This window comes from Microcaecilia unicolor, chromosome 9 (genome assembly GCF_901765095.1).
Source record: "Microcaecilia unicolor chromosome 9, aMicUni1.1, whole genome shotgun sequence".
In the NCBI taxonomy this organism is placed as follows: Eukaryota; Metazoa; Chordata; class Amphibia; order Gymnophiona; family Siphonopidae; genus Microcaecilia; species Microcaecilia unicolor.
In genome coordinates this window covers 142,371,976-142,389,320 of record NC_044039.1, presented here as the reverse complement: position 1 = coordinate 142,389,320, position 17,345 = coordinate 142,371,976, and the positions used below count along the sequence as shown (strand labels likewise).

Here is a 17,345-nt window from a genome sequence, read left to right as displayed (position 1 = left end):
GCGTCCCCAAGGCCCCCTGTACCTAAGCCACTGGAACAAGCCACAGGGGAGGAGGACAACGAAGCCAAAGAGACCCGAGCCCAAATTTTGGAAGCCGGATGGCTCCCAAAATTTTTTTAAAATTAATAAACAACTCGTGCGAGCCAGCTCCAGTAAACCACTGACTGGCTGCATAAGGTAGAACTACTGCGGGAGAGAGGAAGGCAGGCATGGAGATCCCGAACAGGGAATGGTAACTACAACTGGGGTTTTTTTTTACCACGGGAGCAAAGCTTTTCACTGCTCCCACGGGGCAGTAAAACGTTTTGCTCACACATCCGCAGTAAACAGACAGATTTTTTAAATTTTACTGTGGATTTACCGTGGATTACTGAATTACCACAGATCCCGTCCCCGTGTCATTCTCTACCAAGAACACTGTTTTTGGAGTAAGATTTTTCAAGGAGGCCTTCAGGAATGGCTCAAAAGGAGGCTTCTAAAGAGCCCAATTGACGAAATAAGATTCTACTCTGGATACAGCATATGAAATAGAGGCTGCAAACAGCCCACTTCCCACAAGAATCGAACAATGTCCAGATGAGCTGCAAGAGACATCTTCTGTAGGTCATCCCCTGAAACAGGCCAAAGCCACAACCTAAACTTTTAGAGAACCCAATACCCTGCTTGGAAAAACACTAGGATGTGCGCAACCTGAGCAGAGAAGAGAGAAAGTCCCCACTCAGAACATCAGCCCTCGAATTTCCACCACACCCTCACATACACCATGGATGTAGAGCGTTCCTGAGCCTGAAGCAAGGTAGTAATGACCAAATCAGAATAACCTTTTTGTCTCAACCGAGTCTTTTCAATGGCCAAGCCTAAAGACCAAAGAGCACAGATCCTCCACGAGCACCAGACCTTGTGCTTCAGTAGGCAGTTTACCTGCGGAAGACGGAGAGGACCCCCGTCCAATAGTAGAATCGGGTCCGCATACCACAGCCTCCAGAGCTAATTCAGGTCTACAAGAATTATTTCACCACGTTGCAGTGCGATCCTTTTCAACAAACAAACAATCTACCATGGGCCAAGGAGGGAAGACATACAGTAGATATGTCTCTGGCCATGGCTGCAGTAGGGCTTCAATCCCCATCGAGCTGAAGAACTTGGGCACTTTTCGTTGCCATCAAGTCCAGAAGCAGAGAACCCCAATCGGTCCACTATTATATGAAACCACCAGCTGGTGGTGATCCTTGCGGTACTCTGCAGTCTGGTTTCCAGGGTGACGATATGTTAGTGCTTGATTTCACTTGGTATGTTCTGGTGGTTAGAAAGCCCTTAATCCAATTGAGAGTGTTACCACCAATTCCGAAATAATCTAGGCGTCTTAACAATATGTTACGGTTAACCATGTCGAACGCACTGGACATGTCAAATTGAGGGGGGGGATGCTTTTGCCTATTGCTATCTCCTGCTTGAATTTGGATAGGAGAGTGAGTAGTACTGTTTCGGTGCTGTGTTGGGGTCGGAATCCTGATTGTGACTCATGTAGTATGTTGAATTTATTTATGTAGTCGTTGAGTTCTTTTGTCACCAGTCCTTCCATGAGTTTGACTACTAATGGGATAGATGCTACTGGGTGGTAGTTGGTGATATTCTTTGAGTGAAAAAAAATATTTTCTCCTTTTTTTTTTTTTTTTTTTTTTTTTTAAGTATTTCCATGTAATTTCACTGAGTGTCTCCTGGTCTTTCTACATTTTGAAAGTGAAAAATCAATTCATTTCTACCCGTTCTACACCACTCAGGATTTTACAGACCTCAATCATATCCCCCCTCAGCTGTCTCTTTTCCAAGCTGAAGAGCCCTAACATCTTCAGCCTTGCCTCATATGGGCAAAGTTCCATCCTCTATCATTTTGGTCGCTCTTAATTGAACCTTTTCTAATTCCATTATATCTTTTTTGAGATATGATGACCAGAATTGAACGCAGTACAAAGTCACATAGGGCATTCCACACTGCCCTGAGCTCCAAGCAATTTATCACCAACTAAGATTCCTTCTCCATCCAGGTGCCCTTTGTCAGATGGAACTTGTAACGAGCTCCCCAACTTGACTTGCTGGCATCCCACTGTTTTCTCAGAAAGGGAACTCCGATGGTCAAATTCCTGGGTGACAACCACCACTGCATACCCCGTCTAGCAACCAGCATCCAAGGAAAATGAAGATCATACTTCTGTGACACCACAAATAAGTGGCTGAGAAGAGATTCCTGTAATGGCCACATATGAGCCCTTGCCCATGGCACCACTTCCATTGCTGTCGTCATTGACCCCAGAACCTGAATGTTGTCCCAGACCCTGGGCCTGCCTTGACTGAGGAGAGGACTAACTGTTGAACCAGCTTCAACCTCCTGTGCTCCATTAGGAAGATCCTCTCCTGTGCTGTATCAGAGTTAGTCAGCTCTTATTGAAATTCATCACCCGACCCAATGACAGCAGAAGACAGAGAACTCTGTCCATCGTTCCTAAGCTGTCCGAATAAGATGACACACGAATGAGTTGATCGTCGTGATATGGGTGAACTCAGATTCCCTGGCAATGAAGAAAGGATGCCACCACAACAACCTCGGTAAATGTTCTTGGAACCGCGGCGAGACTGAAGGGCAAAGCCCTGAACTGGAAGTGATGGTCCAGCCCCGCAAAACGTAGAAACCTCTGCTGCGGCGACCATATAGATATATGCAAGTACACCTCTTTAGGACTGAAGGCCGTGAGAAATTCTCCAGCTTCAACCGAGACTATCACTGCTCTTTGTGTCTCCATGCAAAATTGGGACACTCGGAAACAGTGGTTTAGACTTTTGAGATCTAAGACCAGATGAAAAATGTCTTCTGTCTTTCGGACAATAAAGTTGGTGGAGTATCTGCCTTTTTCCTGTTTGGCCTGGGGAACTGGAACAATGGCCTGGAGCACCAGCCTTGATTCCCTTTCAACAAGGAGACTGCAAGAAGAGAGGAGCAACCAGGTGGGATAACTCCATCTTGTAACCTTCTCTACATATATTCAGAAACCACTAGTCTGATGCAACTTTGACCCACTCTTCAAGAAACATCTGAACACATTCTCCCACTGAAGGAAAAGAGTGGACCAGCCTTGCATCAGCATGAAGCTATGGAAGCGCTGGGTGCTCTGACTGAGAGGGTGAATTCCTTTCCACACAAAAGGAAGATTGGCGTGCCTGAAAGCGGGACTTCTAACCATATTGCTGTTCACCAAGTCAGTACTGTCTGCTATCTTGAAAAAAGATCGAGCCCCCTAAAGAAGAAAACCAGAGGCTATTGGCTTATCCTCTGGCAACCGCTGTGGCTTAGTTTCCAATAGTTCTTTCACCAAGTTTTGCAGATCTTACCAAACAGCCACATGCCCAGAAAGGGCAGTTTAACTAGACACGACTTTGATTCTGCATCTACTTCCCAATGCCGCAACCACAGTTGCTGATGTGTCATGACAGCCAGTGAACAGATCAGTGAACCAGTGCAAAATGTGGGCTGCTACATGGATACAGAAAACCTCTGATCACTGCATGTCTTTAGTGCGCTGTGACAACAGCTGAACCCCACCCTACAAGTATCCAAACAGCACCAATGCAGAAGCAAAATCTGTTACCTCACTCCGTATTTCTGAGCGGTGAAAGACTCTGGGGAATGGATCTCCAGTGGGTAGAGGCACAGTGACAGCTGCACTGCTCGTATCTCGTTCCTGAAATGATAAAAATGAGAATGTTTGCCTCTACCCCCATGTTTTCAAACCATAAAATATAACTCCTTTACTATAGTATGTAACCACATCCCTTTTCTGAACTCATATCACAGTTTGCTCTATCAGTGTATCACTTATTTAGATTTGCACATCTTATTCCAAGAAAAGAAAAACAGCTCTAAAAAAAAAAAAAAAACTTGATTCCTGTGCACTGGCAATTTTTGAGAGACAAGAGACCTATACTCCTGCCAGACATACCTATACCCTTGCATTTCTGCACATTCAAATTTTAGTATGAAACCAGCAAAGGAGGCAGATGCAGACAAAAAGTGCTGCTGTTGAAAAGAGGAGTGAGAGAACAGTGGCATAGTAAGGGAAGATGGCACCTGGGGCGGGCAGTCTGCCCCCGCTACCCCCATTACTGCTGTGGTACAGCCTCTCTAGCTCGCCTCTAAATCCTCCTGGAACCTGCAGCAGATCCCTTCCCTTAAGTTCCTTACAGCCTTACCAGCCCTTTACACACTGCTGCCACCAGAACATAGATGCTGATGGTCATCATAAGAAAGCTTCAAAACCTCCCAGTCGTGCACTGACAAATCTGCTGCATCCCGCCTTTCACAGAAACAGGAAGTCTGTGTCTTAGGGGAAGGGCAGGATGCTGCAGTCATCAGCGCACACACATCTGGGAGGTCCTTGCTGCCTCCTGATCACTGCAGGTCCTTGAGAGGCCAGATGCATGCTGCAGCAGCAGTTGAGCTCAGAGGGAGCACAACCTGCATCCTGTGGTATTCATTAAAACCAGCGCTTATGTTGGTGGCTGGTTTTCTGTTCTGGGAGGGGCTCAGGAAGCGGGGCCAGAAGCAGCAGTTCAGCCGAAGCCGGCGTCATCGGCACCCCTGCTAAAACAGCACCCAGAGTGATCTGCCCCCACCCTTTTACTACACTACTGTGACAGAATCCCATCAGATAGGGAAGAGAGCATTAGGAGACATGCACCAAGAAACAGTAAGCCAGGGAGAGGGAGGGAAAATGGAAAAAGCACAAGTTAAAAACTACCCCAGGCAATCTGGCTCCAGACCCTTTCTATTCCCCTAAACTCACAGAACAATCAGTTTTCTTATAAATCTGACTAGGACATACAATAATTTTTGAGAAGACAGCAGTAATGTGTCGATCATGACGTTCCAAGACCTCCTCGGGATCGTCATCAGTAAAGCAGACATGGTCATTTTTGAACTTTGACTTCTTTGGAGGAGCTGGAGTCAGAACTGGAGGCACATCAGGAAAATCTGAGAATGTCATAAAATAAATTTTTAAGATATTGTTCGCTGATCTAATCATCCTTTGTACAAGTGATTTAAGTTTTAAATAATAAACAAGCTACACAGCATATTTGCAACTCCAACCATGCCTCTTTCGCTCTCCAAGGAGCTGCTATTAAAGACAGAACTGAGTACAAAAAGAGAGGATTCCAGGTAGTAAAATGGAGGTTATGAATGCCTGTGCAGATGCAAGGAAGAAATGCATTATCATCTGCAGCAGGGAAAGACTGTATGACTGCAGTATCCAGTCATAGGAGACAAATACAGCTGCAGGCTAAGTGAAGTAGGTAGCTAATGGGAGATGCAATACAGATTCCACAATAATGCACACCAGTGTTGAATGGACAAGCAGGTGCCTGCTGAACTTAAAAATGAATGTAAGAATAATTTCCAGGGAAATACAGGAGAATGCTGAGGGGTTAGGTGTGGCTACAATTGATGTCAGAGCTGGAAGCAGAGAAGAAAGCTATCACGCATTCAATAGTCACACTAAAGAAAAGGCACAGGAATTTACCACCAAGTGTCACAACATCCCTCCTCTTCTCTATATCCCCTTTCCTCTTATCTGCTTTCTTCACAATCTGCACAGCAGCTGATGTTCCTGCTGCCAGGAACTGACTCTGAAACCTCAGCAGGTCTTCCTCTGATTCCCCAGGCTTGGGCCTTGGCAACATTGCTTTCTTCTCTTCCTTATGTTCTGAATTTCTAGAAGAAAAAAAAACTCTTGAAAAATGATATCTAAATCATGGACAAAATGATATGTTCTCCACTCATTCCATATTGCCACATATTACTACTATTTACAATAAGAGAACCTCCACCCCCTACCCAATCATCTTTGTAATCTTCTTGCCTATCCCAACTAAAAAGTATCAGTTTTCCCTGTAACTAGACACATAGAAGCAGTGGCGTACCAAAGGCGGGGCGGTCCACCCCGGGTGCACGCTGCTGGAGGGGTAGAGAGAGCAGCCACGCGCCTGTCAGCTCCGCTGGTTCCCTGCTCCCTCTGCCCCGAACAGGTTACTTCCTGTTCCGGGGCAGAGGGAGCAGAGAGCCAGTGGAGCCAACAGCCGCGCGGCTGCTCCCAGCAGCTAAGAATGTACTGGTGGGGGGGGTTGTCGTGCTGCACCCTGGGGGGATGGACGCGCAGTGGTGATCCGCCACAGGATCACCACTGCCTAGAAGCCTAAAGAAGAGCAACAGAACAGCGTAGTTAGCTAGATTTCTTTAAAACAGAATTTGTCTTCTATTGGACTCATTTATCAGTATACTAGTGGAACCTACTACTACTACTACTACTACTTAACATTTCTAAAGCGCTACTAGGGTTACGCAGCGCTGTACAATTTAACATGTACAGCCCGTTTCCTCAACAATGAAACGGGATCTAGGAAGGCTCTCTTGTAAGCAATTTTTTGTCTTTCCCTTGCCCTCCCCTCCTGCATGTCAAGCGATTCCTCCCTCCCCTCTATGTCCAGCAATTTTCCTCTTCCCTGCCCTCCCATCCGTGTCCTCGATTCTCTTCTCTCTTGTCCTCTCCTCCCACTCCATCCATGTCCATTGATTCTGCTGTGCTCTGCCCTCCCCTCGATGTGCCGCGATTCTTCCTTTGTACCTTATCATTCTCCCTGGACAAAATATCTTGCAGCCACACAAATGAAGTGACTCTCCCGTGACATCACTGACCTGGACTAATACCAAGCATTAAGCTTAAAAGCTATCACAATATGTGTGCGTGCAGATTCCCACTCTAGCTCACAGTATATATCCTCAGGTAAGAACTGCCCCTTTTCAGTTTATTTCTTTCCGTGTTGACGGTCAGACCCGCTGACTATATACTCTCCTCAGTGCAGTTTTTTCTCGCGTTTATTTTAAATTTTGTTCATTTTTTAGTTTATTTACTTCATCTTGACAATTTCCTCCTTATTCAATCTTGAGTAGAGAGGTGTGGGAGCCGTGTTAGTCCACTTTTAAAGGTAATCAATAGCAATAAAACAAAATAAAACATGGAAAAGAAAATAAGATGATACCTTTTTTATTGGACATAACTTACTACATTTGATTAGCTTTCGAAGGTTGCCCTTCTTCGTGGAAGAAGAGCAACCTTCGAAAGCTAATCAAAAAATGCATTATGTCCAATAAAAAAGGTATCATCTTATTTTCTTTTCCATGTTTTATTTTGTTTTATTTCTAATGACCTCCTTATTCAAGGAATTTGACTTAGCAGCTGTTATCTTCCCTGTCATGTCAGCAAAAAAAGCAGGGTTTCAAACGCTGCATAGACTGTAATACTAAAATGTCTAACACAGATCCTCATGATCAATGTGTTTGTTGTTTGGGAAAAGCACACTTAGATTCTAACTATGAGAAGTATGCTAGCATGCTCCCTCAAACACGGAAAATTAGGGATCTGAAAATGAGAGCCGTTGACGACTTACCTCCTCAGTCGTCTTCAAATCAGCTGTGTAAGAAAGCTACAGGCAAAAGGAAGCACTCCAACGAACCTCTGGCTGGTAAAGGTTCGGATGGTGCAGTTCCTCTCAAGAATCAGCAGCCTGTTCAACAGATGCTGATGTCTCCTCAGTCTCTGCCACCACAAATTACTTCAGTTGTCGGTGCCAAGACTCAACTTCAGTACACGCCCCTTGAATCTTCGGGGCTGACGAAATCTCCTGAATAAAGAGCTACAATGCTCAATTATTTACAGCAAGGCACTGAATCTCCTCATTCTCATCGGTACCGGTCTGATTCCTCAGTGCCTCATCATCATAGAGCTCACTCTCGTCGGCACCATCATTCTCTGCACCGAAGAAGCTCTTCTCCTGCTCATCAGCACCGACAGAGCTCCTCCCATTCTCATTGTCGAGCTGACTCCTCCCACTCTCAAAGGGTTAGCTCCTCCCCTTCTCATTGGAACCAATCTAGCTCCTCCCCTCACCAGCACAATGCAGCAGTTTTATGGCTCCTCTTCTCCTTCTCATACTCAAACCACTCCAAACCAGATACCATCTCTCTCTCCAGAATACAGACAGGATTTAAACAATCAAGTGGTGTCTTCTAAGCATAACTCAGCATTTTTAGGAACACTGCCTACCGACAATACCTCCTCTTCCTTTTGAGTGTCACAATCTAATGAAGATATTCTCCATCTCCTTCGTGATTTTTTATTAAAAAATCAGAACCAACAGTCTAGCCAGCAGCGCTTGACTTCTCAGGTTCATTCAGATTCAGCAGTTACCTTCTCATGTTCTGCTCCTTCATCTCATAGAAAACGTTCATGGTCAGTGTCTACATCAGAGTCCAGGGCGGCAGAACCACTCTAAGTGTTTTTCTCCTGATAACTGTTCTGGTCACGATGCAGATACTCCGGGTTTACCTTCTGACCCCTCCGAAACCATCTAAGTTATCTCAACCTAAGGATACTTCTTATCCCAAACTTCTCCTCAAGTTGACATCAGCTTTGGACAGTCATTCAACTTCTCAACCTGATCCACGAACAAAGAAGCTACAAGCTGTTCGCTACAAGGAAGTACCGAAGGACATAATAGCATTACCTTTGCACGAAGTCCTTGCAGATCAACATAAACTTGTGTGGTCTACTCCTTTCACATCTACACCTACAAAAAAGAGTCTGGATACAAAATACAAGGTCCAAGACACTTTGGGATTTGGAAAACCACAGCTATCTCATCAATCCATAGTCGTTCAGTCTGCCATGCATAAGAATAAGAGCTCACAGGACCATTCTAATTTTCCACCAACTAAGGAAATGAAGCTTATGGTTTCATAAGGCAAGAGAATGTATCAAAGTGCCATGCTCAATGCCCGGATTTGGATTCATATTTTTCATTATACTAACTATCAATTTACCATACTGGACAATTTGTCTCAAGCGGTTTATTCTCTCCCAGCTACAATGCAACCTCAACTGCGACCGTTACTCCAAAAACTGGACAAATATGCAATTAATTTAATCAGGGCTGCCCACGATTCTTATGACACTTCAATTAGAGGTGTTGCAGTGGGCATTTCCACTAGATGATTGGCTTGGTTAAAGGCTTCAGGTCTCCGAAAAGATGTTCACAATCGGGTGGCTGATGCCCCTTGTACAAGAGACAATCTCTTTGGTGATAACATTAAAGACATTATTGATAATATTAAACAAGATTGCACCACTCTAGATACTTTAGAAGATGACAATCTAAACCAAACTAAGTCGTCTTTTCAGTGCTCGTCATATGTCACATCCAAAATTAGATACAATTCTCATAAACCATACTCTTTCAATAGGTACACCTCTAATTATAAATACAACAAGCCAAATAGGTCTCTACAATCAAAGAGGTCCAAACCAGCACCCACTATGGCGCCCAAACCCTTATCTTCTTTTTGACCCGGCAGTTGCCATAGACCTACCAGTTTGAGGCCGTCTTCAATTTTTTGCTTTTCAGTGGTCCCTGATAACTTCAGACAAATGGGTCCTTTCGATTGTACACCAGGGATACCGTCTTCATTTTGCGAATCCTCCGCCTCACACACACATTGTCACCTCTCAGGTTCCTTCCTGTCACCTTCATCTCCTTCAGGAAGAAATCTCCCGTCTCCTGCAAATCAATGCAATCGAACTGGTACAGCAATCTCACCGGAACACAGGTTTATATTCCCGATTTTTTCTTATTCCGAAAAAGAACGGAGGTCTACGCGTTATTCTGGATTTAAGACCCCTAAACAAATTTATCAAAAAAGAGAAATTCAGGATGACAACTCTCCAAATGATTCTCCCACTTCTAGATCAAAATTCCTAGTTGGTGTCTCTCGACCTTCAAGACACATATTTACACATTCCTATTCACCATCCATCCAGGAAGTATCTCCATTTTCATGTGGATTCTCATCATTACCAATTTTGAGTTCTCCCATTCGGCCTCTCTTCAGTGCCAAGGGTGTTCACAAAATGTGTGATCATGATCAAAGGCCATCTTCGTCAGCAAAGGATAACGATTTTCCCTCATCTAGACAATTGGCTCATCTCGTCATCAACGCCTCAAGATGCACTCCAAACACTGCAGAAGGTCACCTCTCTCCTCAAAATTCTTGGGGTCCTTATCAATTCGGAGGAATCTCAATTGCTTCCAGTTCAACAGCTTGAATTCATAGGAGCAGTTCTTCATACACCTCAGATGCTAGCGTACTTGCCTCTCAGCAGAGCCATGCAAATTCACATCCTTATCTCTCATCTGAGTCATGTCTCGTTCACCACAGCATGAACATTATTAGTCCTTTTGGGTCATATGGTGGCTATAGTACCAATAGTACCTTTGGCAAGACTAATTATGAGGCCCTTGCAGTGGCACCTGAGGGACCGATGGATCCAAGCTCTCCATCCTATGTTAGCAAAGATAGGACTTTCTCACAGTCTGAAAAATTCCCTCCAATGGTGGACTCACACCCCACATCTCCTTCAAGGTATGCCATTTCGGTCTCCTCTACCTTCAATTTACCTAATCACCGACGCATCCAAACAAGGGTGAGGAGCACACATGAACTCTTTCAAGACACAAGGTCTTTGGACTCACGAAGAGACATCATACAGTATCAATTTTTTAGAACTGCGAGCCATCAAATTGGCTCTTCACGCGTTTCACATTCACCTCTCTCATCAACAAATTCACGTTCAAACAATCAGGTGGCAATGTACTATATCAATAAACAAGGGGGTATCGGGTCCCGACAGCTGAGCAGGGAAGCTATGCAGATCTGGCATTTAGTCTTAGGTCTCCAGTCCACAATCTCAGCATCCTACCTACCCGGGGTGCAAAATGCCTTAGCAGATTCACTCAGCAGGAAATTAAAGCCACACGAGTGGTCACTCAAGACCACTGTTACGCACGCTCTCTTCAACGTGAGGTCAGCCTCTCATCGACTTGTTTGCATCCCCTCTCAACGCCAAATGTCACAGATTTTGCTCAAAGTTTCCTAGTCCAAACAGAATAGCAGAAGATGCTTTCCAGATTTCATGGACAGGAGGCCTTCTCTATGCTTTTCCTCCAATTCCACTCATTTCCAAAACACTCCAGAAGGTAAAATTGGAAAGAGCGTCTCTTTTATTGATAGCTCCTTACTGGCCGAGACAGGCATGGTTCACATTTCATCTAAACCTAACTTTGCAGCTCCCCGCTTCCACTTCCGCTGGATCCGGATCTGACAACACAACAGCAAGGCAGTCTTCTTCACCCAGACATCGAATCTCTCCGCCTCACGGCTTGGATGATCGGTCTCAATCGGACATGATATTTTCACAGGGTGTTCTTAGAGTTCTCCTCGCCTCTAGAAAAGACTCCACTTTGAAATCTTACACAGCAAAATGGAAGCGTTTCTCCAACTGGTGTTCACGTTATCGCCTGCACCCTGACACTGCTTCTGTATCTCGTGTCTTAGATTATCTTCTCCATCTTTCAAAATCAGGATTATTTATACTCCTTGATAAGACTGCATTTGGCAGCTCTTTCAGTGTACCATGACCCGGTGGACAATTTGACTCTCATGCAACATCCTGTTTCAAAAGATTCCTCAAAGGGCTCATGCACCTTTACTCTCCCCTTTGTCCACCAACTCCTCCATGGGACCTTAATTTAGTACTGAATGCGCTTATGACTTCTCCTTTCGAGCCTCTTCACAACGCAGAACTCAAATACCTTACTTGGAAAACATTGTTTTTAGTAACTTTGACATCAGCACGCCGTATCCACCGTACACTCAATTACTCCATGATAAGGCCGTGCTTTGCACTCACCCAAAGTTCTTACCTAAGATAGTCTCACCTTTGCATTTAAATCAAGTAATAGTGCTTCCAACTTTTTATCCTCGTGATACTGCAGATCATAAGAGGGTTCATACTCTGGACTGTCTAAGGGCTCTGACCATTTATCTGGATAGAACCAAATCTGAGAATAGACCTTCTCAATTATTTCTTTCACTTCGATCTACTCTTCAACAGCAACCAGTGACGAAAGGAACACTATCCCAGTGGATTCCTAAGTGTATCACCTTATGTTATTAACTTGCACAAACGACTAACTCCTCAAATATTCCTCATATCTCAGCTCATAATCTCAGAGCTAAGGCGACCACAAGGGCTCATTTGCAAAGAACTTCCTTACAAGACATTTGTAAAGCAGCTACATGGTCATCGAGTCATACTTTTGTGAAACATCATTGCATCGACACAACTTCATATACGGATGCAGTTTTTGGTCATGCTGTCCTTTCTTCTGTACTCTGAGGCGTCAACTACCACCTCCTCCTCACACAGGTACCAGTTACTTTTTCAATAGACATATGTAGTTTTCTTAATCTGTTACCTGTGTAGCTTGGGAATCTTCATTTGTGTGCTGCAAGATACTCTGTCCAGGGAGAAATAAAAGTTGCCTACCTGTAACGGTAGTTCTCCTTGGACAGATGATCTTGCAGCCACACAATCCCTGCCAACCCTCCCTTAAGTTGCCACTAGCTATTATATCAAACTGAAAAGGGGCGGTTCTTACCTGAGGATATATACTGTGAGCTACAGTGGGAATCTGCACGCACACATATTGTGATAGCTTTTAAGCTTAATGCTTGGTATTAGTTCCGGTCAGTGACGTCACGGAAGAGTCACTTCATTTGTGTGGCTGCAAGATCATCTGTCCAAGAACTACTGTTACAGGTAGGCAACTTTTATTTTGCTGGCTGGCTTCCCTTCCATTGGTAACATCCTGACGTCAGCTCGCCTACAGCGTTCCCTTCCCTCTCACTGTTCCGCCCTCTGACGTCGTTACATTTTGACGCAAGGGTGGGGCAGTGAGGGGGAATGGAACACTGGAGGCTGGTTGACGTCATGAGATGTTACGAACCCAGGCAGCCAGACAGCGATGGAACATTGGAGGTGAAAAATTATTATATAGGATGTGTTCTGTTTTTTCCAGTTTTCTAAACATGGTGTACACTTTTAGTAAAGGTAAAGTATATTTAACCTCCTTACCTTAGCCCACTCTTCAGTGCTCTGTTCTACATCTAGATAGTAACATAGTAGATGGCAGAAGATACGGTCCATCCTGTCTGCCCAACAATATAAACTTATTACATATGGTATGAAGTGTTACATTATATATACACAGGACATAGGGGATTGCTCTCAGTGAAAACCCTTTAAAGTGCTAGGAACTGGTCACTAGAGAGAGCTCCAAGGAGGATACCAGTGAAATGCTAGAAAGGGTCACTATGTCAAATGTACAGCGCTGCGTGCGTCTGGTAGCGCTATATAAATGCTATTAGTAGTATTAGTAGAGAGAGATCCAGCCAAGGCCTGGAACACAGGAGCGGGGAGGACCCATAGCAAAGGATTCCCCTTTAAGAAAAAGTGCCCTTGAGAAGGTACTGGACCCTTTTGGAACCAGGAGGAGGGGCCCAGAAGGGGTGTGCTGGGCTATTAGCAGCCCTATATAAAGAGCACCTCAAGGAGGAGCTGGGAGAGAGGAAATGGGGACAGAACGGAAGGAGCCTGAAGCACGAAGGAAGGAGTTTTGGAGGTGACCCAGGAGGCTAGTTGGACAGGCTGGGAATCCCGGGGCAAGGACCCCTAAGGAGGCTGGACTGGTAACCAGAGAGAAGGAACTCCACAGAAGGCTTTGAGAGGCTTGAGGCAAGAAGCCACGACCCAGAGTAAGAAAAGACATTCAAAGCAAAGGTACTTACCTTAAAGTTATGCTATAGGAATATTACAACGATATTGGGCGGATCCCAGTGTGGGGCAACACTGGGTCCTTCAGTTTAAGAACTGGACTAACAGCCATGGGGTGGAGGACAGGACTGTAAAGTTAAAGTGAGAGTTGAAAGCCCTGTCCAGGGGAGGAGGCTGTTCTAAACTGAGACCCAGGTTCCATATTAAGTGGGCTCAGATGTCAAACGATTTGAGGAACTGTTTGCTGAAAGAAGAATTCCCTGCTTACATGAGTAAAGAATGTGAAAGGAAATGTAATTTGCATAAGAGGTGGTTAATTTGCATATTCTAGTGGACCCTGATAGGAAAGCATTGTGTTCTCCAGAAAAGGTGCCCGGAGGTTGTGGCACAAGTATATGGGAACTGCAACCTGTTACCCAGGGAACCTCGAAAGGAGGGGGTTAAGAACGGGAGCAGTTACCCTATAAAGAGAAACTCAAATGTTGAGACAGAGACTACAGCACTATAGAGGAGTTTGCTCTGAGCCTTCCTTACAGGTATAGCTCTTGTGAGCCCTGGTGGTGAGCTTGTGATACAGGACAGAAGCCACAAGGGGCCCTCAACACATAAGGGTATCCTGGGGGAAATGTGCTGACAAGTGAACTGGCCACAGTCTAGACCTCTCTCTCTGATAACGTTCACACTTAAACACCCTCCTCCCCAGTCCTGTCCAAACTTAACCAATACGTTTAAGAATCTTCAGGTTATTGACCCTTCTACTCTGTCCTCTACTGTTTCAAATCTCTTCTCTACCACTATGTTATCCAAGTCTTTCAATGAAGCTGTCTCTTCCTATAATACTATTCTCTCCTCTGCTCTGGATACTCTCGCTCCTCCCATTCCCCGTTCTGTAAAACGTATCAAACCCCAGCTTTGGCTGACCTCTAGAATCCGCTACCTACATTCCTGTGCCCGCTCTGCCGAACGCCTTTGGCTGAAATCCCGTGCCCATGCTGACTTCATACATTTCAAATTCTTGCTGACCTCCTTCTAGTCTGCTCTTTTACTTGCTAAACAGGACTATTACATCCAGTTGACAAATTCTCTTGGCTCAAACCCTCGACGTCTCTGCCACCCTGAACTCTCTCCTCAAAGTGCCTTCACCTCCAACTCCCCCTTCACTTTCCCCCCAGACTCTGGCTAAGTACTTTCATGATAAAGGTTCACAAGATTAAACTTGAATTCTCAACCAGGTCACCTCCACCTCTCCTTCCCTTAATCCATTCTCTCAACCCTCCAACCCCTGCCTCCTTTTCTTCCTTTTCTGAAATCACTGAAGAGGAAACTACACATCTTCTTTCCTCCTCGAAACTACCTACCTGTTCCTCTGATCCTATTCCCACCCATCTACTTAACACTATCTCTCCTACTGTCATCCCTTTTATCTGTCATATCCTCAATCTTTCACTTTCCACTGGGACTATTCCTGATGCCATCAAACATGCCGTAGTCACACCACTCCTTAAAAACCTTCATTGGACCCTACCTGTCCTTCCAACTATCGCCCCATCTCCCTCCTCCCTTTCCTATCCAAGATACTTGAACGTGCTGTTCACCGCCATTGCCTTGACTTTCTTTCATCTCAAGCTATTCTTAATCCACTTCAACCTGGCTTTCGCCCCCTTCATTCAACTGAAACAGCGCTTGCTAAAGTCTCCAATGATCTGTTCCTGGCCAGATCCAAAGGTCTCTATTCTATCCTCATCCTTCTCGATCTATCTGCTGCTTTTGACACTGTTGATCACAGCCTACTCCTTGATACGCTATCCTCACTTGGATTTCAGGGCTCTGTTCTTTCCTGGTTTTCTTCTTATCTCTCCCAGCGTACCTTTAGTGTATACTCTAGTGGATCCTACTCTACTTCTATCCCACTGTCAGTTGGTGTACCTCAGGGATCTGTCCTGGGACCTCTTTTTTTTTCCATCTATACTTCTTCCCTTGGTACTCCGATCTGATCCCATGGTTTTCAGTATCATCTTTACACTGATGACTCCCAGATCTACCTCTCCACACCAGAAATCTCAGCCGAAATCCAGGCCAAAGTATCAGCCTGCCTGTCTGACATTGCTGCCTGGATGTCTCAGCGCCATCTGAAACTAAGCATGACTAAGACTGAGATTCTTATCTTTCTCCCTAAACCAACCTCTCCTCCCCCATTCTCTATTTCTGTGGATAACACTCTCATCCTTCCTGTCTCATCAGGTCATAACCTTGGGGTCATCTTCGACTCTTTCCGCTCCTTCTGTGCACATATTCAGCAGACTGCTAAAACCTGTCGTTTCTTTCTCTATAATATCGCCAAAATTTGCCCTTTCCTTTCTGAGCACACTACCAGAACCCTCATCCACACTCCTATCACCTGTTGCTTAGACTATTGCAACTTGCTTCTCACAGGTCTCCCACTTAGCCATCTCTCTCCTCTTCAATCTGTTCAAAATTCTGCTGCATGACTAATATTCCGCCAGTGTCGTTATGCTCCTATTAGCCCTCTACTCAAGTCACTTCACTGGCTTCCTATCCGTTTCCACATACAGTTCAAACTCCTCTTATTGACCTATAAGTGCATTCACTCTGCAGCTCCTCAGTACCTCTCCACTCTCATCTCTCCCTACATTCCTCCCCGGGAACTCTGTTCACTGGGTAAATCTCTCTTATCTACACCATTCTCCTCCACTGCTAACGCCAGACTCCGTTCCTTTTATCTTGCTGCACCATATGCCTGGAACAGGCTTCCTGAGCCGCCGGCACGTCAAGCTCCATCTCTGGCCGTCTTCAAATCTAAGCTAAAAGCCCACCTTTTTGATGCTGCTTTTAACTCCTAACCCTTATTCACTTGCTCAGAACCCTTATTTTATCATCCTCACTTTAATATTCCCTTATTTCTTGTTTGTCTGTCCTAATTAGATTGTAAGCTCTGTCGAGCAGGGATTGTCTCTTCATGTTCAAATGTACAGCGCTGTGTACGTCTAGTAGCGCTATAGAAATGATAAGTAGTAGTAGTAGTACCAAGGAGAATCCAAGAACTCATAGTAAAGCCTCAACGGGAAGAAAAAGCCGTCAGCGTACTGAAAGAGTCTCCAGGGAGAGAGGAGATTATAAGGAGTGGGCCCAAGGCTACGAGGGGCTCATCACACAATTGGTGTCAGGAGTGGGAACTGTCAAGCCCAAGAGGCAAGTCAGAGGAGTTCCGGACCAGACCAGACGAGTAGACTGAGCCAGGTGGTGGTGTCCTGGAGATTCCTGAAGCCCGTCGAGGGGTCCAACGCTGATAAAGGCGCATTACTCGCCTACCCAGGTGAAGGGTACCTAGGGGGGAGGCAAGAGAGGATCCAGTAGATTGAGAAGCCACAGTTCCTATAAAATTGCAGAAAGGCTTGTTGTTGTGGGAGTTCTGGTACGAGTTCTAGGTAGCAGCACAAGTGTAGGACCGAGGAAACAGACAGTCCGCATTTGGATTTTTCTCGTTTTACAGGCTGCACCCCATTAGGCGGTCGAGGAGGACGTCAGAGCTATGGGAAGGTGGAGACAGCC

General features: G+C 45.1%; 1 protein-coding gene across 7 annotated transcripts in view; it reads right to left on the bottom strand.

The window, feature by feature from the left end:
* The window catches only part of RPAP1 (RNA polymerase II associated protein 1), a 118,782-nt gene that overhangs the window by 97,688 nt on the left and 3,749 nt on the right, over nt 1-17,345 (bottom strand). For all 7 annotated transcript variants that reach the window (XR_003943311.1, XM_030214101.1, XM_030214100.1 and 4 more), the window contains exons 2-4: nt 5,571-5,761; nt 4,875-5,023; nt 3,642-3,734 (exon numbers count right to left, since the gene is read on the bottom strand). Coding sequence is in view for 6 of the 7 variants with exons in the window: in XM_030214101.1 (XP_030069961.1) it covers nt 3,642-3,734; nt 4,875-5,023; nt 5,571-5,730 (402 nt within the window). In the remaining variant the exon portion in view is untranslated. The remainder of the gene's footprint in view (nt 1-3,641; nt 3,735-4,874; nt 5,024-5,570; nt 5,762-17,345) is intronic.